This window comes from Ambystoma mexicanum, chromosome 11, assembly GCF_040938575.1.
Source record: "Ambystoma mexicanum isolate Mex_15411 chromosome 11, UKY_AmexF1_1, whole genome shotgun sequence".
Lineage (NCBI taxonomy): Eukaryota > Metazoa > Chordata > Amphibia > Caudata > Ambystomatidae > Ambystoma > Ambystoma mexicanum.
Genome location: NC_090934.1, coordinates 572,558,840 through 572,582,536, shown reverse-complemented (window position 1 = coordinate 572,582,536; position 23,697 = coordinate 572,558,840). Strand labels below are relative to the sequence as shown.

The 23,697-nt window shown below is 42.9% G+C and overlaps 1 protein-coding gene across 7 annotated transcripts in view; it reads left to right on the top strand.

Moving 5' to 3' along the window:
* Positions 1-23,697, top strand: part of CTTN (cortactin) — a 382,583-nt gene that overhangs the window by 262,297 nt on the left and 96,589 nt on the right. For 3 of the 7 annotated variants that reach the window (XM_069623419.1, XM_069623417.1, XM_069623418.1), the window contains exons 6-10: positions 1,292-1,346; positions 5,422-5,532; positions 6,545-6,655; positions 8,882-8,992; positions 19,198-19,308. In XM_069623419.1, coding sequence (XP_069479520.1) covers positions 1,292-1,346; positions 5,422-5,532; positions 6,545-6,655; positions 8,882-8,992; positions 19,198-19,308 — 499 coding nt within the window. The remainder of the gene's footprint in view (positions 1-1,291; positions 1,347-5,421; positions 5,533-6,544; positions 6,656-8,881; positions 8,993-19,197; positions 19,309-23,697) is intronic. The other 4 variants (XM_069623421.1, XM_069623420.1, XM_069623423.1 and 1 more) reach the window with 4 other exon arrangements.

Genomic DNA, 23,697 nt, shown 5'->3' with positions numbered 1-23,697 from the left:
AATGCCTTTTTATTGTATATTTTTCTAAAAGGTTTTTCCACTTTGTGTTGCTCTCTTGCTGTAAGTGTTGCCAGCACCACCTGCCATCCTTTAGCAGTCAGCAATATTCCCCATAGGAAATTATTTCATGATCCTACAAATGCCCTTCTTAAATTGACGCAGGATTTCAATTTCGCTTCAGCTGAGCGCTCTAGTCCTTGAATAACCACCTACATTAAAATCCTCGTTGGTGGTTTCGGCCCAAATGAAGCGTTCCCTGACTGTCAAAGATTTGGTGATCTCAACTGACTGTTGCTGTGACTGACTGTCATTGGAGGCCACCATCTGCGGTCACTTTTGGGATAAAGATCCTGCCCCATGGGCTTGTTTGGGAATCTGTGCAGTATTTGCACTGGAAGAGCTGTGCTGCCTTTCGGGTATTTTAGTAGATCTGTGTATCCTTTGACCTCCTCAGGAGGTTTGCTGGTATTTGGTGATGCAGCTGCTGCTGCTTTGCACACTTTCCTTTAAAAGAATAATCAACATATTGCAATGCTGGATTTTCCCATGTTCGTGGCCAAGTGATCAAGAGCTGAATGCCGGCTATCTGCTCGGTTTTAGCGTTGTAGTCTGCCTCTTTAAAACTTCCCCTCCAGCTGCCTAGATGTCCTCATATTGATGTGGTGGCAGTGCATTGATTGAGCGTAACACATCATTCATTCAGCAGCGATGCCAGAGGTCTAATTGCTGTCATCAATAATTGGCTTGTTGGTGCCAGCTTTGGAAAATAGTGGGCTCTGAAAACTTGCAGTATGCCTTTTTTGTTATTTTGTTATTTTATTATTTTATTTTTTTAGGATTTAGGAAATGTGTAGGTGAACGCTAAAAGTTTCATTTTACTGCTAGTAGTTTTTTTTGTAAATCAGTTTACAGGCAGAAAATAGTTTGTCACCTCAGACCATGTGATTCCATGAAAATGCATTGCTTTTACGCCGCCTGACAGTGAACCGTGTTTGCTCATTGCTAATATTCAATGCTACCTAACCGATTTGCTTATTGTTAATCTTAAATGGCTGCAGGTCTTCAATTTGAACCGCCCCGTGGCGATGATGTTGCTTTCCGTAGTCTAGTCCAAGCTTATGTCGTCAGTGGTTGGAGGGAGTTTACCCTGTTTCTTCTGGCATCTCATTTCTGATGTGGATCCAGTCATTTAGATCTCCGGGTTTCTGTTTTTTACTGCGCTGACTGATTTCTCTAAACTCTTGCACTTGTCATAATTGTCAATCCATCAAAAATGTTCTTATTTTTGCAGTCTGCTGTGGGTTTTGAGTATCAAGGCAAAACTGAAAAGCATGCGTCTCAGAAAGGTAAGTATTCATGTTATGCTTTTCAAGAATTAAAAACATCTGCAATGCATCTCCTTCCACCTTTACAGCATGCTATTTGGCGGTCTTTTATGGAATGAGATTGTCTTGCAAGGTCCTATGGGTGTGGTGGGGTTTGCGAATTGTGGCTCAAAGATATTTATAGGAGAGCATGCAGTGTGATGCTCCACTAAAGTGCATGGCGCGGTTCAGCAGTATTGGGCTCTAATTAAAAAATAAATAAATAAATAAAAATAAAGAATCGTAGGCTTGTCCTCAGTGGCACAAAGATTCTACTTGTTTGAGAATGTTCTCACTGGCCCAGAGAACCAAAGTTAGACCCGGAAGGCTTGCTTGATTTGCAAGACGCAAAGGCACTTCAAATGGCCATTGTCCTGTACTGTTTCAGGGACCGTGGACCATGGTTGAGATGTAATCTTTTTAGATTTGTTGGTCTGTTGATACAATCATGAGATTGTACTTTTTAGAATCGGTTATCGGTCTGGTGGTCCCATGTTGCGATTCTCTCCGTAGGGCACCAGATCAGATTCAATATTGCAGCCTGACGCCTTGCTAGCGAAAGAAGTTTATGCACGATTAAGGGCACATGCTCACTTTTGGGGTGCGGAGTGGAGTCTTGCAGCTGCAGGTTTAAAAGATGTTAACACTCTAAAAGTAGCCCCAAATCCATTCAAGCATTATGGCACTGGCCCATTACGGTCTTGAGAAGTGGAATAACAAAACATCAGTGCAAACCTCATTTGCATACGTTGCTCCACAGATGCAGGTTGACATTTATTTACTTTCGATGTCCAGACAATACACCTAGGCCTTAGCATTACATTCTGTTTAGTGCGCGTGGCTATTTGAAACCAGGCCAAAGCCATTCAGTGAATTGGTGTGTTTGAAATGGCGCAAACGCGACGCACATTTCGTGTTTTAGTATGATGCAGACTGGCCATGCCTCAGACGCTGGACATTGCTCGTTTTGACCACTTGGTGCTGCCAGCATTTCTCTGGTGAATTGCTCACGAGTTTTGCTCTCCTCTCTCTTGGGTCCTGCCTCCACTTTGCAAGTGCAAATCCCATGGCAGGGCTGACGGAGCCTTTCAACCTTCCGAGGTAGATTCATTAATTGTTATAGTGCTTCGTGCCATAGTTCTTTCGCTTCCAAGTACTTTAATAACACACATTATTACATTTGTATATTGGAGATGGCTTGATGCCTCAAACGTGTCTCCCAGATGCTTCTTTTTAGGTTCACTTCATGGGTAACCCAAGTTGACACCACTGTGATCTAGAACTTTCCATCTGAATGAACAAATCCCAAACATATGGGAGGGATGTTAACAATTCCAAGATCGTATCATCCAGGGTGTGCAGTAAGGACGGGAAACGTAATTGCATTGGTCAGTCATAGCAATTGGATGTGTTGGGAGCTTGCTGCAGGAAATGCACAGCTCTATAAAGGTTTCCCCAAGAATGGCAGCATAGTGCTAGGCCGAACGCTAAATAACTCGAACGTACATTAACATTTAATTTTCAATCACATTACCCCACGTCAGATACAGTATTGTGAAAGTGATTGCAGTTCCCAGTGTTGAACCAATTGGTTTCCTGTTCTTGGTTAAGATGCCTCCATTTTATATACATTCAAGTGACTTAATTCTTCCAAGCATTTGATTTGCTCATTAACTCAAAATGGGCATTCTATGATAAAAGCACCATTGTATCACAAGTGTTTTCAGGCCTCGGCTTAAATCTCGGGATAGTTATTGGATCATTTCTGCAAAGGTGTAACATCTAATTCAGTCCTAGTTTATCTTCATGCTTCTGGCCCACTGTTGTAATCTTCCCTCCTGTGTCTTCCCTGTAGTGGTGATGTCAGTGGAATGTGGTGAGGTCACTGTGCTCAGAGTGTTGAGAGTGTTGTCATCTGAATAGTGTTCCATGGGGGACAGTTGGAGATAGAGCTGGCTGGCTAGGATGTGCCGGTGCTTTCCTGCTGTACTCATGTACTAATAAACCCATATAACTTACCTGCTGGCTCAGGTGTGTTGATGACGAGTCCACTTTTACACCCACCTGTTTGGCTTTACATGCCATCATCATTTCATCTACTTGATCCTTAGCCAGAAGACATGTGTTGGCAACTATGGGACGTTTCTAGGAGAGCAATTCCTTTCTAGCTCTGCGCGGTTTTATCTCTTGAAACCTTGAGGTCACCTGTCACGTACGGCGCTCTGAAGCACTTCATCCGAAATGGAGACGTTTCTCCTTGCATTTGTAATGAAAGTTAGACTGCAGTTTCTATTTCTCTTAGATTGACAAGCCTACTGATGGAGAACCAATATCCTGTCTTTCTCTTTAGCATAGTTTTCAGGGCTACAGCTATTAGCAGACCTATACGCAGAAGTGCAGTTGAGTTTATAGATGCAACTACAGAAGCTCTGTACCGGGTCGCTGTCTTCACCCTTTGTGAATCGTGGTTGTCTTGTCATTGCAGGGTAGGCGCAACAGGCCAAAAAAGGTTTTATCTTTGGGTACACCCAGCATCTGATGAGGTCACGAGCTTGTGGAAATCTGTTTTCTGACTGTGGCATTCCCAGGCTGAAGTATATAAAACGGAAGTTGGGTTACTACACCAAGTGGTAGAGCCATCTTGGAACCACTATTTCCCTTGCACTTCTATTGGCGCACTTGCACAATCCGAATGTCACAAAGCCTAGTAAACACTTGTGTACTGGCACGTTATAAATGCCATGTATCATATAAGGTGAATATGAACACACACTTGGGTATGGCTGCAAACCATCCATGGCCGTGAATGTTCTTTCCAGTACGGTAGAACCACAGCTGTGCTGGGTATTATGATCAAGTCGGGTATGGGCTTAGGACACAGTCACGTACCAATTCTGAGACCGACGTCTCTGGTGGCTGTCCCTTTCTCATGCACTCACCCTACTTGGTGACGTACTGTGGGTTAGTGCACATTTTGTAGCATCGAAATAACTGCCTTGGCTGTCCTTGTAATGCTGGGAGCATCTCTTCAGGCGCTGCTCCAGCATTTGTCCTCGACTTTGTGCTGATGTCCAGGAAGTGATGTTTGTCCACTTCCAGTCATGCTCTGTGCAGCCGGGCCAGGCACCATCCTTGTACTCATCAGCTTGGGTACATACGCGAGGTCCTGTGCTCCCTCGCCTCTATTTTTATTTGATTTATTTAATTGGTGTTTTATAAAGCGCCTAATACCATACCAGAGTTCGGCTTCTAAGCGTGGATCCGGGATCTGTTGCTCTGCGTGGCGTGTGCTATCCTCTGTTCACATGCACGTAGGTTCCCACTGGAGGATGTTTCCTAATGAGGAGTAATATTAGCTTTGTAAAATCATGTTGGCAGTCTAAAATTGCCATTTGTCTATCGAAGAATAGCAAGAAATTGTGCTTAAACAAGATGTCTGGTGTAACCAAGCTTTAAAAGTAGGTTTCCAGTAATGTCTCTGACAAAGGGGTTTCGTGAATTTCATTAATCAAAATTGCTATTCTAAGTGACCTGGTGGACCCTTTGCTTGTGACTTGCTGCTGCGAAAATAAAACTGCACTTTGTGAAGACAAGATTCAAATACTGTTTCTGCCTGGATCTAGTGGGAAGTATACTTGGTTAAGTGAAGTCCTTTTGTGATCTGTTTTGCAGCTTTTTTTCACTTCTTCCTGGGTTTATAATTTGTCACATGCGGATTCTGCTCGCCTTGCGTCTTTCTCGTGCTTGTCTCCATGTTTGACAAGTGGGTGCTTCCTGGTACTTTGTCCCCGTGTTCTTGTTCGTCACATGGGTGCGGTCTGTACTGGCGCTTTCTTGTGCACTGTCTCCTTGCTGTGTGTATGAAGTTTCCACCTATCTTGGTGTCCTGAATCTGTGCTGCTGCTTCGATCCCGCCACATGCTTTCCCTGTGCATTTGTTAGATTTGGATGCAGAGCGGGATAGTCTTTCCTGTTCCATTGTCTCTGTTTTTGTCTGAGCTGATGAAGCCAGGTTCCAGCAGTCTCTCGTGGTTTACTCTTCTCTTGGCTTTCATAGACTACTCCAGTGGCTTTGGTGGGAAATATGGTGTTCAAGCGGATCGGGTGGACAAAAGCGCCCTGGGCTTTGACTACCAGGGGAAAACTGAGAAGCATGAATCGCAAAAAGGTTGGTACTCGCAGTATACCTAATGTTCTATCTTTTACTTTAGGTGACATGAGTTATTTCCTAACTTGCTTGCTACATACTGTGCAAGATGTGGTTTTGTAAGAATGCTTTTACAAGGTGTTTTATTTTAAGTTCTTGTTTGTGTGCATAATTATTCAGTTTGCGTTACGTTTGTCAGGAGTACGTCCTTAAGTCCGGGGGATGAGTGTTTAATATTGTACTTTTAATTGGAACAATGCTTGCTATGCATATTTAGAACTGAAGAAAATTACAGAAACGTAGTGAATACTTGCAGACCTATTATTCGCTTGTTTTCAGAAGGTGATAAAACAGTTTGTGTATGGGGGAATGCCTCAAATATTGAATGTTTGCTTTATTTATTGATACGGTTAACCGCCCTATTCCAGTTGGAATTCTTTCTGGCTTGAAACCAGGTGGACTCTGCGTCATAATTTAGTGGCCTCTCTGCTCGAATTTGAGTATTGTTATGAAAAAAGTATTGTATGCCGATTAGATGGGCCTTTGCCGAAATTAAACTATTGACTATTGCAGTACACACTAGTTACAACTTTAAACCTAATGTTTTGTTTGAAGATTCAAAATGTCCTGGATGACCTTGCATCCAAGATATATTGCTTGCCGTTTTTCGAAACCATGATTAATTTTGTGTACTGCCTGTCTACATAGATATATGAATAATAGTCTTATTATTCATATATCTGTATCACTTAGAAATTAATAACGCAACTATTGCTCTTAAAAACCTGAAAGTGGGTGTGTTTTGAACAAAAGGATTCCCCTGTGTCACAGGCTTACGTTGGGGAGGATCCATTCCTATGCACATTGGTACTTTGATGTGTAGGCTTTTGCGGCTGTTGCTTGAACTAGGATAGGATGCAGCGTATCCTAGGATGCTCCAGAGCAAAGAGCTAGAGAAATGTGCCCTTCTTTCCACTGTCCACTGCTATCCACTTTCCGTGAGTGTAACTCTTTGCTCTCTTGCATCACATAGACTATTCGAGCGGTTTTGGTGGTAAATATGGTGTGCAGGCAGACCGAGTTGATAAAAGCGCCCTGGGCTTCGATTACCTGGGGAAAACTGAGAAGCATGAGTCGCAAAAAGGTAAGTATATGACACATATGTGGATTTGGGTCCTCTGCCATCAGTTTGTGTAAAAACATTCTGGGATCTGCTCGTGAGGTAAGAGGGAAGGGCGGTTAGTCACTGTCGTGGTAAAAAGACCAACCTGTCGGATTTAACAAAACTGATCCAAAAAGGCCTGACCAAGGACAGAGGGCTGCACCCAGAATAGTTCGAACACGGTTCTTCTTGCTCTTTACCCACGATATAGAAAGGTTGAGGTTAATTGTTTAGTGAAATCACTTAATAATGGGGGCCTCCATGCTTCTTAAATGGACTTGTGTGTCTTCATGGATCCAATCCCATCGCGGTCACTGCCTGCAAAACATTACTGCACAAGGAGTACATCAATAAGTGGTGCAGTCTTAAGAGAAAACGTTTGTACACATTCCTCTTGTGCTAGAAATCCCATCCAAAGAGAACATCCCATTTATGTAAGCAAATATGTACATCTAAAAAATATACCCATGCAAAAACTAACGGCATACGACATTCATCACAATCCTTGTCATCTGTTGGCCAAAAGGTTTGTGTGATGCCCCGAATGTTGACAGGAGATGTAAGGGGGTACACTTGGTGGCTGTGGCAGTAAAGGGCAACAATCTTTTTATGAGTGATTGTGGTTGGTATTTGCCTTTTTCCATAGTACTTGCTGCTGTTTACAGGTGAGTTATCGCTGTTCCTAGAGTTCCTGTGCTCAAGGAAGTGTGTGTGTGTGTGTGTGTGTGTGTGTGTGTGTGTGTGTGTGTGTGTGTGTGTGTGTGTGTGTGTGTGTGTGTGTGTGTGTGTGTGTGTGTGTGTGTGTGTGTGTGTGTGTGTGTGTGTGTGTGTGTGTGTGTGTGTGTGTGTGTGTGTGTGTGTGTGTGTGTGTGTGTGTGTGTGTGTGTGTGTGTGTGTGTGTGTGTGTGTGTGTGTGTGTGTGTGTGTGTGTGTGTGTGTGTGTGTGTGTGTGTGTGTGTGTGTGTGTGTTCGTTCTCTTCCACACTTCTCCAGTCTTAAAGATGTGAAACAGAAATACAGCACTTCTCTCTGCTCTGTTTCAGTGACCACACCAAATGTTATCATGTCAGCCAACCAATTTATAAAATCTCGTCCCGTTTTTAGTCTACCAATGAGGAGTATGGAAGATGCACAATTTCTCATTTTATGCAACTCATCTTTTTATTTTATTTATTTGAATTTATAAAGTGGGCATCGTGGCGCTTGTCATCTGGTATGAAGGTAACTCGCCAACATTTGTGAATGACGGTGGATCAGCAAACTGACCACAGAATTGTTTGCGAACTGATCATGCATGCACATATACCTTCACTAGTGAATTAAATAAGTTGAAAGTAACCTAGTTCTTCTCCACCTAAATCACGTTGTCCACCCAGCCCATAGTGCCAGGTCCTCCTTTCTGCCTTGGGCCATCAGCAACTGAGTTGGCCAATGGCGCCTGACTTGTCAGAGGGTGGAGCGCTTATGATCCCTTGTTGCAGGGCCGGCTGGTGTTAATAGCTCTCATAATCCACGTTTCACAGGCAGTATTCGGAAATAATGTTTAATCGCTTTACTCTGTATTCTGCTTGGGTCACGTAATACTCAATGTACTAACTGATTGGTGATCATGGCACAGTGACGATGGTCACCCCTCAACCCATGCATTTTCTAAAGGACCTGTAAATCAATCACCCATACCCACAAGATATGATTTTGCAATGTCCTTGTTCTACTATAAGTATTTGGCATTCGTTGACCTGTTAAAAGGGCCCTGAAGTGTTCCTTTTGCCTTTATTCTAAGGTCTCCTGACCAAAGTCATTAAAATGAGGGCCAGAGAATACCACCACCCACGGAGAATCATTTGTATTGATTATAATCTTAATGTTCTGCCATCTTTTGATCATTCACAGATCTGTAAAACAGATTCCATGCTAAAAAAGCCACTGAAGTTGCGAGTGAATGAGTTAAAGTGTGAGCTCTATAGAGAAAATGTCATGAATTTCAGTGGCTGCCAAGTTCAGACTGTCCTTCTGTAAAGCCGAACTGGATTTTACTCTTCAGTGGGTCAACAAGCACAACCCTACCCTACCTCTTACTATGATCCCTTCTCAATTAATGATGCATCATAATTCTGTATTGATACTGTTTATTTGTGAATTTAATTTCCATGTTTTGATTTCAATAATTGACTAATTGTTCAACAAAAAACATTGTTTTTTCTCCAGATTATTCTAAAGGCTTTGGGGGAAAATATGGTGTTGACAAGGACAATGTTGACAAAAGTGCAGTTGGGTTTGAATACCAAGGCAAAACGGAGAAGCACGAATCTCAGAAAGGTCAGCGTTCTAGGATTTCTTCCATTTATAAACTAAGTTCAACACCTTTCGCCAACAGCTCCTTTTACATTTCACACTCCAACATATTCTTGCCATGCAAATGGTAGTTGTGTGTGGCTTTGTTTGTTTGGATTTAGAAGAGTGTTTCTCTCATGGAATGGATTATATATTTCAGGATATGGAAAATGATTCCTTGTCGCATTAATCTGTTGAAGGTGCTACATGGTGCTTACATACTTGTGTCAGCGTGAACCAGTTTGTTACATCTTGGCAAGTGCATGGCACTCTGTAACATCTCGCTAACCATGTATGTTTACTTCAGTATTTTGGCTTGTGCGGTTGGGTGGGACATTCTAGCTTGGCTTGCAAGCGCCAAAACAAACAGACTTGTCACGTCAGCTGGGTACCCTTGTGCAGTCTCAATAGCAGGGGTCTGAAAGTTGCCACCTGTGGCTGTACTAAAACTATGGGAGTTCTAGTCCAAAATATCTGGATAGCCAAGGGTTGCAGACCATGCTCTAGGAATCAGTCAAACAGTGTTTTAGGATATTGAACATTCAGATTACTAGTCTTCTCCTTGGGGGCAGATTAAAGGGAGAGGATGTTCCACCAACATGTGATAGCACCTACAAAAAATTGTTGTTGCATTATATGCTACAAGCAAATCGTGGTAAATGCTTCTTCAAATATGGTATCGACTTCGATTCTATATGGTTCAATGTTTGCAGGTAGCATAATGTTTAAATGTTTTTTTCTGGGGACACGCCTTACTGTGCGTCTAACTGCGCATCAAATTATCAATTATGTATGTATAGTCCTAATTTGAGGCTAGTGCAATTGGAGAAGCCCAGACAGCATTGGTATGAAGGGATTAAATTGTTACTTAATCCAATCAAGACCAATTAATTTCTCTGGCAGTCGGGATTTGGCACAGAAGAAATACATCTCTGTGAAATGCACCTGTTCTATCATGTGTTTATGTGGCAGCCACTCATCTCGAGCTGATCTTGGACATGCTTGAGTTGATGATCTCTTATGCAGATGTCCTGGCCTGTGTACCTATGCCAGATGACATCTCTCCTGCAGCTCATCTAAATCCTGTAAGTACCCACCTAGTATGACAAATATGTTTTCCAACCCCGGTAGTGTAGTCTATGGCCATGCTCTGACACTCCCTGTGGTTGTACAAACAAAAGATGCAATCATGTGTAGCCCTTTGTGCCATACAAGCCAAGAATGTCCATTGGCCTAGAACTCTTCTCCTGCCCTTAATTGTTGGACAGCCATAATTGTCGGGCATTTTTCTTCTGAGGAAGAGTACCAACCACAACCCAGATAGTTGAGTGTGGGCGGCTGATGTGCTGCTGCCTCTCTTGGCGCAAAGAACAAGGGATCAGTACCTGGGCTCCCCTGCTCAGTAGAATTGTATTTTGCAAATAAAAGAGCGAAGTGGACTGGGCGACCAGGAAGGCGGTGAATGAAAGGCTTAGTAGAGCAAGTTGATTGGTTTATCCTGGTAAATGGAGAATATGAGAGCACTAGAAGAGGGAGTGAGGAGAGATGGCAGTGGAGACAGTAGTAGGAAATAGATTAAGCTAGAAAAGACACAGCCTACTACTGAACCAAAATCCACAGTTAAACGGTTCAGGACTGGGTAGATGGTTTAGCGACAGTCGTGGTACGTAGAATAGCAGCTTAATCTGAAGTCAACCAGGGAACCTGGGTCCTCGGGCTCACCCAGGAATCTGGAAGCCTGATATAGTGAGGTTGTAGACTGTATGGAGTGGGGCTGGTAGAGGGAACACTTGAGAGACCAGTGTTTCACTTGGCAGGGAGGCAAACCACTTGGAAATCAGAGGCACAGGACAATAAAGGAGCCCATGAACCTACAACGACATCCAGTCCCAAATCTCTGTGAACGAAAGGTGTTAAGAGAACCATATAAAGAAGACGTGGACAATGCGAGGCCACCCATAATGAACAGGAAAACCAATACCGACCATAACAAATACACTCTCGTAACTAAATACCAAAACACTGACCAGTTCATAATGTACACACGGATGGAACAAAACTATAAATTAACTCTGCTAAGGAACAAATAGTTCCTCAAAAATACATTCTAGATTTAGCCACAGAACAGGACTATAATTATACAAAGACTACTCTGTTAGAGTTCATTCGAGTCCCAAATAAAACTAATTTTAAATAATTGCGCAATTAACCTTAAGCAAGGGTTGAAAACTTTCAATCATTTAAAAAAAACATTGTCCAACATAAAAAGGGCTGTATAACATTGGATAAGAATATGACCAAGGCCAAAGTGTTCACTGTAGAAGCATGTGCAACATTACATTGAACTGGAATAGTTGCGCTAGATTTCCTACCCTTCGTATCCACAAATTGCAATGCAGCATTTTGAGTTGCATGTTCAAACCAATGAACACTGCCGCAAATGTAGAGAAGTTCCTGGATGGTATAGCGGGCAGAGTGCAAGCATGCAACATGTTCTACTTCGTTTCCTTCAACCACAACCGACTAATTTGACGAGAACAAAACATGCAAAGCAGCAAAACGCACCTGACCCACCTGGCAACAGTACTCCATTAAAGTGCATATAGAGATTGAGCATCCAAGAAGTGAATGCAGCTCTGAAGCAGATGACTCTGGCCCACAGACTGATACACCTGAGAGTAAGGCTAATTAATCTCCCAGGCACAGGCAACCTGAAAGAGCCCACAGACCTAGATCCATTGACTTGACCACCATTTCAGCTAGTCCCTAAGAATGAACCCCAGAGATTTTCTATACACCGCCCTCAACTAGCAACCAGATTCATAGCCATGCTCTCTAGATCAGATGTCCTGCCAAAAGAATCCCAGAATAAGACCAAACCCGGAGTCCTTGAGAAAACAAGCTATTCTGTCCCTTATGCTGTACCTCAGAAACACTCTCCAAAGCCACGCAGATGCCTCCGAGCCCACAAGAACTGGAGACTTGGTGCAGGCAACCAATTCGTCCATTAAGCTTTTATGCTTTTATTTCCATCAGCCGGAGGACACCACTCCAAGCTACATACACCATAGGGCTCGTGCCCCATCCTGACCCAGATGGAAGCCAATTGTCTCATCCTCTGCCCCAACTGCGTTCACTGTCCCACCTTTAGATGAGCTGTTTCCACAAGGGTATAACCATGTGGAGGCAGGGTGGCGATAACCTACCATGGGAAGTTTCTAATTGGAATAAAAACGCTTCACGAATACCAAAGCACATACTGTACAGATTATCTTTTTAATATGCCATCGCAAGATAAGCCACCTTCTGAAGAACTGCTTGCTGAGGCTTTCCTCTCGCAAGGTTAGGAGGGGTTGCATTTTGTTTGCTACCACAATATTTTACCAATTATCCAGTAGAAACGAGCACTGACATACCGAATTTCCATTGTTTGGTTCAACAGTAAAATCTGCATACTGCACTCGGTGGTCCAGATCCATGAACGTAGCCCCCACACTAGAATCCCATTGACTTGCATTACTTTGAATGTGTTGCAGCCCAGGATACAGACTGTCAAGGAAAACCAAGTGTACACTCGACATTTCAATATTACCCTAACGGAGGAAAAGGCAACAGACTCCAAATTCAGCCACTGTCAAATGGTATAGTCCAAAAACAGCTAGTTGTAGCCTGAAATGTAAATGGCTAATGTGGTGAAAGCTTTGCTGTAGGAATCCATAACACAGAATGTTATGCAGCCTATTGATTATCATGTCATGAGATCTGCGGAATCGTGGGCCAAGGTGCTTGAAATCCAGAGATGAGCGCTTCCTATAGTGAGAGGCTGTGACAAGGCGTGCTAGCAGGAAGACTAGAGAATCCTACCAAATCTGAAGTGGGTGGCCAAAGAGCGTTGTATGCACAAGGGAAAGGAGATTTGGTCAGAGCAGAGTAAACGCTGCAGACTAGTATCTGGCGATTGTCAAAAGGAAGGTTTGTGGATTAACTTTGCTAGACAGCTGGAAACCATTCTAGATACTTGCAGCTGGATGTCTCACATTGAAGCCATGGTGGGAGTAGGGGAATGGCAGATGCCTCCGAGTAGTCAGTGGATTCCTTTTACCAAGAAAAGAACGCTGGAAAATGACCTCCAGGATGTGTGGTCTGTGAGAGGAATGGACAAGGAAGGAGGGCCATACGGATGTCAAACACTTTGGGATAAAGCAGAACATTAGGAGAGCAATAAAGCAAGGGCTTTATTCCATGGAACCTGTACTGAGTGTTACTAAGATAGTAATAAGCAGCAGTGAACATTGTGAGAAGGCGAGAAAGCTGCATTATGCAACCTGTGATGAGGTTTCACCAGTGCACAATAATAGTAATGGAACATTCTGAAGGAAGGACATCCTTACTGCCTTTTGACATTTTGGAGTGAGTGTTCGCAGCTGCTGGAGCGGCAGTGGTAATTGAGCATTGTGAGTGGAGAAACCCACACTGTTCTGGAAAGGAGTTTCAGCAGTGCACAACAATAATTGAATATTGGAAAAAGGGGAAACCTTCCAAGCATTTTGGTACCAACTTGGAGTAGAAGGTTCACAATAGTAATCACAGCCTTGGGAGGAGGAGAAAATCACCATTAACTTTTGGAACCTGGAGTGAAGGTCCTTAAATGTGCAGCAGTAGTAATACAAGATTTTGGTAAAGAGGGAACCCATGAGAATATGAAGTGAGAAGTCTCAAGAAGGCCGAGCTGAATAAGAAACTTGTTAAAAAGTATCAGTCTGCTCATAACTGAAAAAGCGTAAAATGGGACGTAGTGCAGCTATTAAAGACTACCAATAATTCTAAGACATGGAACCTAAAAGGTATCTGGTAATAAAATCGCGGCACAAATGTCGCTGGTAAAAAGAATTGCCATGGTTTGACCCGGTAAAGGTGTACCCATTATACCCTATAAGGGGAGCGGGGTTTGCAGTGGTGTCCCCTTAAATGGTATCCTTTACATGATTGTGGCGGCAAAACCACAGCATTTTTGCTGCGATATTTTGTATTCATGGATTTTTGACCTGCTTTTAAGACATGGAACCCAATAAAATGTATGTTAAATTTATTTTTACATTTCTATCAGCACACAAAATCCTGACACATCCAGGCTCTAGTTACAGAAAGTGCAGACAAGTTAAGAGACAAAATAGGTATGTATACACAGACTGGCAAATGGAATTCATCAATTGATTTCATAAGTCTTAGATCTTTATTTTCATGAATTGCCCATATTGCCAAACACATGTTTGGGTACCAAACGGGCAGAAACAACTAAAGTTTGCGTAATTCAGGTCTTTTGCATGTTCACAAATCTAAAATGTCTTAAACTCACCCTGTTTATTGTAACCAAACCAAAATCTAAAATGTCTTAAACTCACCCTGTTTATTGTAACCAAACCAACGGCCTACTGGAGTTTTTCAGAACACTAGTGTGAATGATCCTGTGGTGAAGAATTACTCTGTGCACCCCCTAACATACACATCTATCAACTGTTGCTGTGGACTAGGTGCTGAAGGCCATAAAATGGATACCTCCTTGTACCTTGACATTACTGTGCTTATCAGCATGACACTTGACAAAATAGCTAAGAAATTCATGAAACGTGCAACAGGGAACCACAGTCCAGATCAAAAAACCCTAAACCCATTTTAAAGTTCTCATCTGCTGTACAGTGCTGGAAAATGAGGGAACCTGAAGACTTGCGGAATACACAGGGAAAATTAAATACTCAGCCTGCCTGCCATCCTCAGACCAGCGTTTTGGGAGCAGACTGATCTCACAAACATTTGACCTGGGAATAATTTCTCATCCTTAAATGCTGATGCTCGTTTAACTTTAACAATTTGACTCATTAGATCACACCATTGTGCTCCACTAGCTACTAAAGGAGGTACCACCGGTTATAGGATCCATCGATTCTCTAGGAACCACTGCTCAGAATTGACACCTCTCAAACATCTAAGAAAAGTGTGTGCTGTTGGGTACCACGGGCTTCGGTACAGTCCGAACACCTATTCTCCAACACTTAAATGTGTCCCATGGTAGAACTGACCGAATTCCACCTTTTTATTTGCATTTTGTCTTTATTGGACAAGGAGTCGATATCTAAAACTCTGTCCATGAGGGACAACAGTGGGTGGAGAAATACCCTAGCAGGTTGCTTTACAGAAGGTCAGTGTGATAAATTAGTAGGGTTTGTATCTTTTGCAGTAGGGGAAAGATACCAGTAGGAACATGGGCCTTGGCTTACACAGACTTACAACACATTTTTTAACAATATATACTGTGATTAACTGCTGTTCCAGGTTATGAGTATTCTTTATTCTCCTATTGGTCAGTTGACATAGTACACAGTTCCACAAAAGCTAAAATGGTCGAGTGCGGGATGTAGAGGATGAGTCCTGTCACACCTGCAAACCCACTTGAGAATCGTCCAAGTCACCAACCAAGAACACCTACCTTGAGAGCGTTTGTATCAAAGCCTGACATGGACTGTTGAGAGGAGCATGGGTAAGAGTCAAATACGCATGACCTGAGAAACAAGGACGCTGAACCGCGGAGAGTGAAAGGCAAGTAAAGCACCGCAGATGTGGGGGTGGGGGAAGTGCAGAGCGGCCGAGTGTTGGGAGTTGGTGCATCCCAGCAAAGCTGAGAAAGTTCAGGCAGCTCAACCCATTCAACCACGCTCTCCATATGAGAGAAGAATTTAGTATTGGAAAAGAGTTAAAGATAGATGGTTGAGTCTGAATCCCAGGCTGCTTGAACAGGAGAAAAGTTACCTGATGAAGAACCAGCGTACATGAAAGGTGAACACACGGGGGAAAGGCTGGCTATCTGTGAGGAAAGCTCATGGCCTGAACCTGGAGAGCAAGGTGATGAAGCAAAAGAACCTCTTTGTAAAGCCAATGGGATAACTCTTGAAGCATTATACAAACTGGAACCCGTAGAGAGGGTTCCCCAAACATGTTGGAGTTGGTTCCTATTGGGAGATTCTAAACCAAGAACCTTTCCCCCATAACCTGAAGGTAGTGTTTGAGCTTTTTCATTGTGGCAGTCAAGGAAGAAAAAATGATTGTTATTTGAGGCTGCCACAATACAGATATTACTTACGTCACATGCAGTTATTGGAACATGAGTGCAATGCAGAGGAAAGGTAGTACGGGTATGAAGGCATTCCCCCCCCTCCCCCATAGCTCCCCGATGTCCTCTCAATGCTTAGAAGGCATTTTTAGAGCCGCCTTGAAACCCAGAAGAAGGGGTATGGTTTTGATTTCCGTGGGTAGGAAGGTTCATAAGTTTGATTGTCATTCTTTCTGCATCCTTTCACCAATCTGTGCAGGAGGGGAGCTTGAATTGCCCAATGGGAGAAGGGCGTAAAAGGAGAAATGTGTCCATGTCCGAGGGTGGGGGAGGAATCGGTCTCTTCATTATGGATTTACATACAATGAGGAAGAATTGGAAGAGGGGATTATGTTGGGTACAGAACCAGCCCTCATAAAGTTGATGTGCATGTGTAGTAGATATGCCTGGAAGGTTGTCGAGAGTGTTTTGAAGTGAAAGTAAGGTCCAGGTAGAGGCTAGCTCAATAAACCAGATAGCTTAGGTCAGGTGTGGAAATCAGAATGGTAAGTAAGGTGAGGATGAATCTTTGAATATTCAGGCTTGTCCTGGCCACAGTAAAGGTAATTGAGCATTAGATGGCCCAATGTTTTGAGCTTTGACGATTGGGCGTGAGGAGGTTGGTGGGTTAGGGATCGCTTGAAGGGGAGCAAGGGTGGGAGTGTTGTATTGGAAGAGCCTGGCCACTAAAGTTTCATCCAGACGTAGATGGTGGGGAGATGGTTGCAAATGTGGGGGATAGTGCATAGGTGAAGGAACGGAAGCTGATGGTGATTTGGGTGTTGTAAGCAAATAGGTGGTAGGTTTTGCTGAGATCGTTGTGGATGGGTGAGTAACAATGGTATCCGATGCTTAAAGAGCGTAGGTAGAAGTGACGATTTAGTTGGCTGTGTGCTCTGTAAATCCCATATGCACTGCAGTACTTTGTCAAAGGCAGAAGATGGGTCAAGGTGGCAGACAATGGAGCGTGTGGAGTAGCAGGCAGTGTTAAGGAGGTTGAAGATGGGAGTGCCATTTCTGTAGAACGACTAGTGTGGAACCCAGTTTGGAGGTGGTTGCAGAGACAGTTGTTCACCAGGTAGGACGTTTTATGGTTGTACACTATACTTTCAAAGTTTTGGAGTTGCGAGTGAAGGAGCTGAGCAGGTCACAGTAGACTGGGTCATTAGGGCTAAAAGGGCCTTTGAGCACGGGTTGATCAGTAGGTATTTTGTAGCAAGTAGGGAAGAACCTGGATAGACGTGTTTATGTTGATTGGGTTTATATAGCGCTAGGAAGACGAGCGCGTTAGTAGCAAGTCATGGTTTCGGTATTACCCATGTTTGCCGAAGGACCGTTTTGCCACTTTTTTACCACTTTTTTTCCCCGCAGAATTATATAAGGGAAGTTTAGGTATGGTATATATAAGGGGTGGGGGATGGGGACTGCGGTGTGTCTCCACAACCCTGCATTTTGCGGTTTTAAAAAACAAAGTGGTCAGTTTAGTGAAGGAATTCTGCAACATGGCATTCAGTAAACATTTTTGACAACCATTAATAGATCCGTGATTTCTAGGGTCTTGATTGGCTGTGGGGCAGAGGGGTCAACGGGTGTGCATGATGGGTTGGCAGCCGTGAAGGATGCTTATCCGCTCACTCAGTCGGGATTGTGGGAGAGAGTGATGGTGGAAATGAGGCAAGTGGTCACAGGGAGAAGGACTAGTTGCAGATGTATGCAGACTCGCCCCAAGTGCATATTTTCGACTATAGGTTGAAGGTAGGAGTTGGGCTAATCTATGAGGATGCCTGGATGCCATTTACTCCTGGAAGAAGGTACTTTAAAATGCAATAAAGGTGTGAGGCATTCTGTTGAAAAAGTCCAGTGTACCTTTTGAAACTCTTCCTTCATTATGTCCATGATTGGAAACTAAAATTCCAAAACCTATTGATTTGGATAAATACCGTAAAGATTCACACAGATGGAGGGTTCTTATCTCTGAAACAGATGTGGCCTCTCCCTGAGATTGCAACCAAAATACCTACTCCCTAGAAGACTCCAGGAAATGGTATTATTTAGAAATGCATTCCATAGCATTGTCCTCTATGGATGCAGAAACAGTTGCATATTCTGTATGTATATTGAGCTGTCCCCACTTTTCATTGTTTTAATATACTTTGTCAGATTCATCTGTTTGTAAACTTGGATGCCAAGTTTGAAGCTCAAACTCTATTTATAGACGCAAACTAACGTTTTGATATGGTGTGTTCTGCAGTGATCCCATCCAACATGCTAGCGAAAGTGAATAAAGTGTGTTTGGCGTCCACCTTGCCTGCCAATGGTAGCTGTTGGACTGAACATTCTAGTAGATAAAGAACCTTTCCTCATGAGCACACTGTGCAATAGATGTAATTCCTGTTGTAGGTGATAGTTGGAAATGTTCTCTGCAGTCTTCAATTGTTGCTACCTTTAGGTAGGTAGACATTTTATGTAATGAAACTGCCCTCTATAGAGGCATCAGGGCGCTGATATCAAATCTCTAAGCTGTCGTAAGTGAGTTGATCATTGTGTGGGCATCAGCCAGGTCAATGTTCGGTACTTTTACGTTCGAACTGTTAGTCAAAGCTTCTAGTTGACAGCCGGAGAACTGATCCATTGTCGCACCATGGCGGCAAGGAACCTTCAAGGTACAATTTCATGTCCTCTAGAAGCTCGGCTGACTTCCTCCCCCATATTTTTCTCTGTAGAGAGCAAATGTGATGTGAACGCTTGATCTGGCCCTTATACAACTCGTCATGAAATGGTTTCATCATCATGGTGATGCAGTTTCATGTGCAAACTTCTGATCATAGCATGTTCACTGGGTTTGGTGTTGGTGTGGTCTAGAGTTTTGCGCAATGTGCATGCTCCTATTTTCATTCTCTCCATTCACCTTCTTTCCACCTGACCTATGAACAAAGTTTCACACATTCGCCAGTTTCACAGACCCCATTTCAAAATGTCCGGATATGGAATTCTGCATGTCCGGAATGTATTTATCGACTGACTTGATAACTTTTTGTGTGTGTAGACTATGTGAAAGGGTTTGGAGGAAAGTTTGGAGTGCAGACAGACCGGCAAGACAAGTGCGCACTTGGCTGGGACCATCAAGAGAAATTACAACTGCACGAGTCTCAAAAAGGTATATTTTGTTTACTCAAAACGTTAGCTTGTATTCACACATTCGACACATGTTTGATTTCATAGGTCAATTGCTGTTTCTTCCGACTCGTGCATAATCTGAACGCTTCTCGTTTCTGGCTGTTCTGTACTCTAGCTCTTGGTTTCCAAAGCATGTTGTTTATCTTTTCAATAGAGCAGTTTGTAATGATGCCATCATATCTCTGTGATGGCTGCTTGCCTGTTTAAACCCTGGGTTCTGGGACTGGTGGCATTTCAGTACTAACCGCTAATGCTCCTGTTTGCTGTAAGGAACTAGGGGTATTCGGTTGCAATCTGCCTTTCTGTTCGTTGGCAGCAAAGAACAAATAGCTCCTGGCAACCTGCACGCAGTCAGGCAGAAGCAGTCACCTGTGTACATCGGCAGCATATGTGTTGCCAATTTATAAGTAACCTTCTCTTGAGTGCAGGCTCTCAACTCTAATTTAAACCTAAGCTAGGCATGTTTGCTCCACAAGTGATCCGCTCCTGTTTTTCTGTCAGATGGGTCTGTGTTCTATTCGATGTTAATTTTGTTCATTTTTTGAGTCCGCTGTAATTCACTTATGAGGTTTTCAGTTGGGGATGGGCTAAAGGAAGCAGAATGTAACTTCTCACTTAAGAGACCCCTTATCGATCCAAATCCATTAATCAATACACAAGCAATTGGGCTCAAGCAAGTGGACACTTTGCAGCAGGTTCTGCAGTCGGCCCCTTTTGAGTGTTAGAAACTTTTTGTTGACAAGAAGGATGGAGGTGAAAGCTGCTCAGGTATGAGATTTTATTTGCATGTTTGTGTTTTTTTTTAATTTTATTTTTGCTTTGCATGACTGCTGTCCAATTTATGTCAAGGCTCTAATGCATTATGAAGCTTTTCTTTCATAAACCCCAGGGCTGTTATCCACTTTTATAGTCTGTGTCTGATCAAAGAAGTAGCCGTGTATGGACTGGAAACCATATGTTGTTCATTATAAATGAACAAATAAATTATATGAAAAATAAATGCATCCATCAAGTGTTTATTAGAGAAACTCATCCTTTAAAAATAAAAACGTATTTACATCATCAAAGTGCTCTGCTCAAAATGTTGCTGCATTATTGGAAAACAAGGACTTGTTTTCCTGTAAAATAGATTAAAGAAAACTGTTCCCAGTGACCTACGATTGATTAAATGTATAATGTACTTCTTTTCCATTTAGCAGAACACCAAGCGAAAAAACATTTTACAATTTCAAGGGACAGATATTGGAATATTCCGAACACATTTTTGATGTTTGCAGCCAGTCTCTTGGACACAAGGCATGGGGCAAGCCGGTTTCCTTTATTACTACTCAGGTTGTGTTGGTTCTGTATGCACCCTGGAGGCCCTTACACTCAATCGTAACCCAAAGTTTACACTGCTGAAGTGCGTTGACCTAACATCTTAATTATGATGTGTGCCAGCCTATCTGATGGGAATATTTTACACATTTGTAATGAAAAGGGAGAACCCATCCACATTGACGCTTTAGATGTCTTCAGGATTTGTATCTGTACCGATATAGTAGGTTGACGACAATCATCCTATAGGTAAGCTGGAACCTCATTTCCATGAACGTTGTGAACATTCTATTGCTAATAATTTGACTAGTTTGATGTACCTATATGAAATGGACCAAATATTTTTTCTGGCGTGGGCCCTGCAAAGTTGAGAAGTTCCGTGCCACTATGGTCCATCGGCTTAGAAATTAAGTGTAAAAAATATGTAATTTGTTGATTTGGTTTTGCTCATCCATTCCACAGGCACGCAGCTGAACCGCTGGATGGATTTGCTTCAAATTCACAACAATTTGGACACAGAGGTGTAGATGTGTTTTTTTTTTTGGTTGTTTGGTGTAAATCAGTTCAGTACAGTTTATTTTTTTCGTTTGGCAGAAAAAAGGAAGCCCTGGCACCAAACTCTTTATATCTCCATTGGCACATTGCTACAACTGGGTCTTTGATAACCGAAAAAGAAACCTGATTGAACTGATATTGGGTGAGATGTATGCCTTTGTGTGTGATGAGGAGGGTGAAACCAGATGAATTGTTGAATTTGAGAGTTTGGAGCGGGCTAGGCAGTATTTTCATTTTTTTTTCCATGAGCAAAGTAACATTTCAGTCATTTTGCAGGAAACCAGAATCTTCTCGCAGGGATTTGATCTGCATCACAGGGAAAGAAATTGCTTAAATATTATGAGGAGGCTGGGGGTGGGGGGTGCGCTTTGCATTCCGGCAGGATATTCGGGGTGTGCTAAAAAGGAGGTATTGGGGTAATTTAAAGTTTGAGTGTGGCTTTGGAAGAGTTTATTTTTCTTTTCTAATTCAATAACGTTCTCTGCTTTTTGTGAGAAGTAGGAGTGTTTACCTCCACACAAGAGGTTCTCTCACTGGAAAAAAAAAGCGCAATGAGATTCTTGCAAGATTTACTCATGGGTTATTCCCTCAACAAAATCCCACAACAACAAGCAGGGGAACCAAAGGTGTTTTCAAAATCTCTGCTAAATCATCGCACCAATTGGGGACTGTCCAAAATGCACATGATTTTTACTAAGTGTTGTGGTGCGTCAGGTGAGTCAATGCCATGTTAACGCCTAGCTAAACCTATATCTGTTCCCGGCCTTCTAAAACAAAAACTAAGGGTGCTTGTCGAAGTCTAAATCAAAATAGTCCAGTTCAAATCCTAGGTAACGGGCACCACCACTTTAGAAAATCTAACAAAAAGGAAAAGGGAGGCTTGCGCAACAGCTTTGGGTTGGGCTTCTGCCTGGCCCAACTTGTAGATGACCTATTCTCAGTCTCAAAGTTCCTTGGAAATATATTGTCACAGTTCACAATATTACCAGTGATGAAATCCCTTTTTTAAACCCCCTTCTCTGTATCCCACCTTCATGGCACTGGGACCCCACAATTCCTGTGGCTCGTTGGTATGTATATTGGTTCAGTCCAACTAATAACCATAGAGCGTCTGCCCTCTCGGGTACTGCAGACTCCCGTTCTGTAAGCCTCTTTCCTAGCCTTGGTGTAGTGTTTGTATTTCTTTCACTTTGTTTTGCTCTTTCTAGGCTTTCTCAGCCTGGATGTTAAGCAGCATTAGAACACCCTAGAGGGTGTTTGATGGCCGTGATTGGTCTTGATTGCAGCCCGGAAAAATGTAAGCAATGCTTACCTTCGAGGCGGCAGCAGTTGATTTCAACATGGCACAAGGAACTGAAACAGTTAAAGTTCTGTGTGCCATGTTGCCTTCGCAGCATGCCTGGCGTGGCCCGCCCCATCAAAGAAGCAAACTTCCTTTCATTTTCAGTTGCCAATATCCACCAGTATGTGGGCTGCACTGAAACAACCACGTTATAAGAAAATACATGTTGGGCTGCAGAAGATTGCTAGGAAGGCACTGGAGGAATGGAAGTACCCCACAGTTAGTAATAAAAGCTACAGCTACATAGTAAATATGGCTTAAATAGCTGTATTACAAAGTTTAGATTTTCAAATGACATGTGAGTAATTTTTGTAAGAAGTTCAAACCTATATTTGAATACATTAAATGATGAGTATAATTTTTCATTTTTTTCTACTTTAAACGTTTCTCATTTATTGTACTTTAATTAAACACTGAGGGTGTTCTTATAGCTTTATAGACCTGCAGCTTGAGCTGTACCGGGCGTTATGGTCCCTCATACTTTGTTAACTCGGTCCTTGCTGCAGGCCTATAAAGCTTTCTTTTACTCCTTTTTACATAAGGTGTGTGCCCGTTCGTTTCTCTTTCATTGTTGTACTTTGGCGGCTTCCCCAGCCTTGATCTACATTGATTGCATCTTTCACTCTGTTTTACTCGTTCTAGGCTTTCCCTGCCTTGATGTAAAGCACACATACTCTTTTCACTCCTTTTTACATAGGTCTTGTGCACGTTCGGTTATCTTAGGTTTTTGTACGGTTGTTGGCTTTTCCTGCCTTGATAGATTCTTCATATCTTTCACTCATTTTTACCTGGGTCGGGTTCCCATCCTGTTTCCTCAGGTTCTCGTGCTGTTCACAGCATAGGCACTCTTGTCAGCAGAAGGTTGTACTGATGCCTGGCTCTGTCACATTGGGAAGCGTCTCTCGTCGGCAAAGGTGCTTGCCGGCTGGAGCTCGAGGACCTGAACTCCGTTCCTCTTTATGGTCTTGCTGTCGATTGCCGGGCACCAAGCCTACCACTGTTCTCTAAGCCATCCCACCTTCATGGCACTGGGACACCCTCCACCGGGTTTACAGGCTTACAGCAGATGCTCCCCTCTGGGGAGAAGGGACGAATTGACCAGATTCATCTGTGTTCATTACCATTGTCCAAAGTGGGTGATGGTTTTTTACTAAA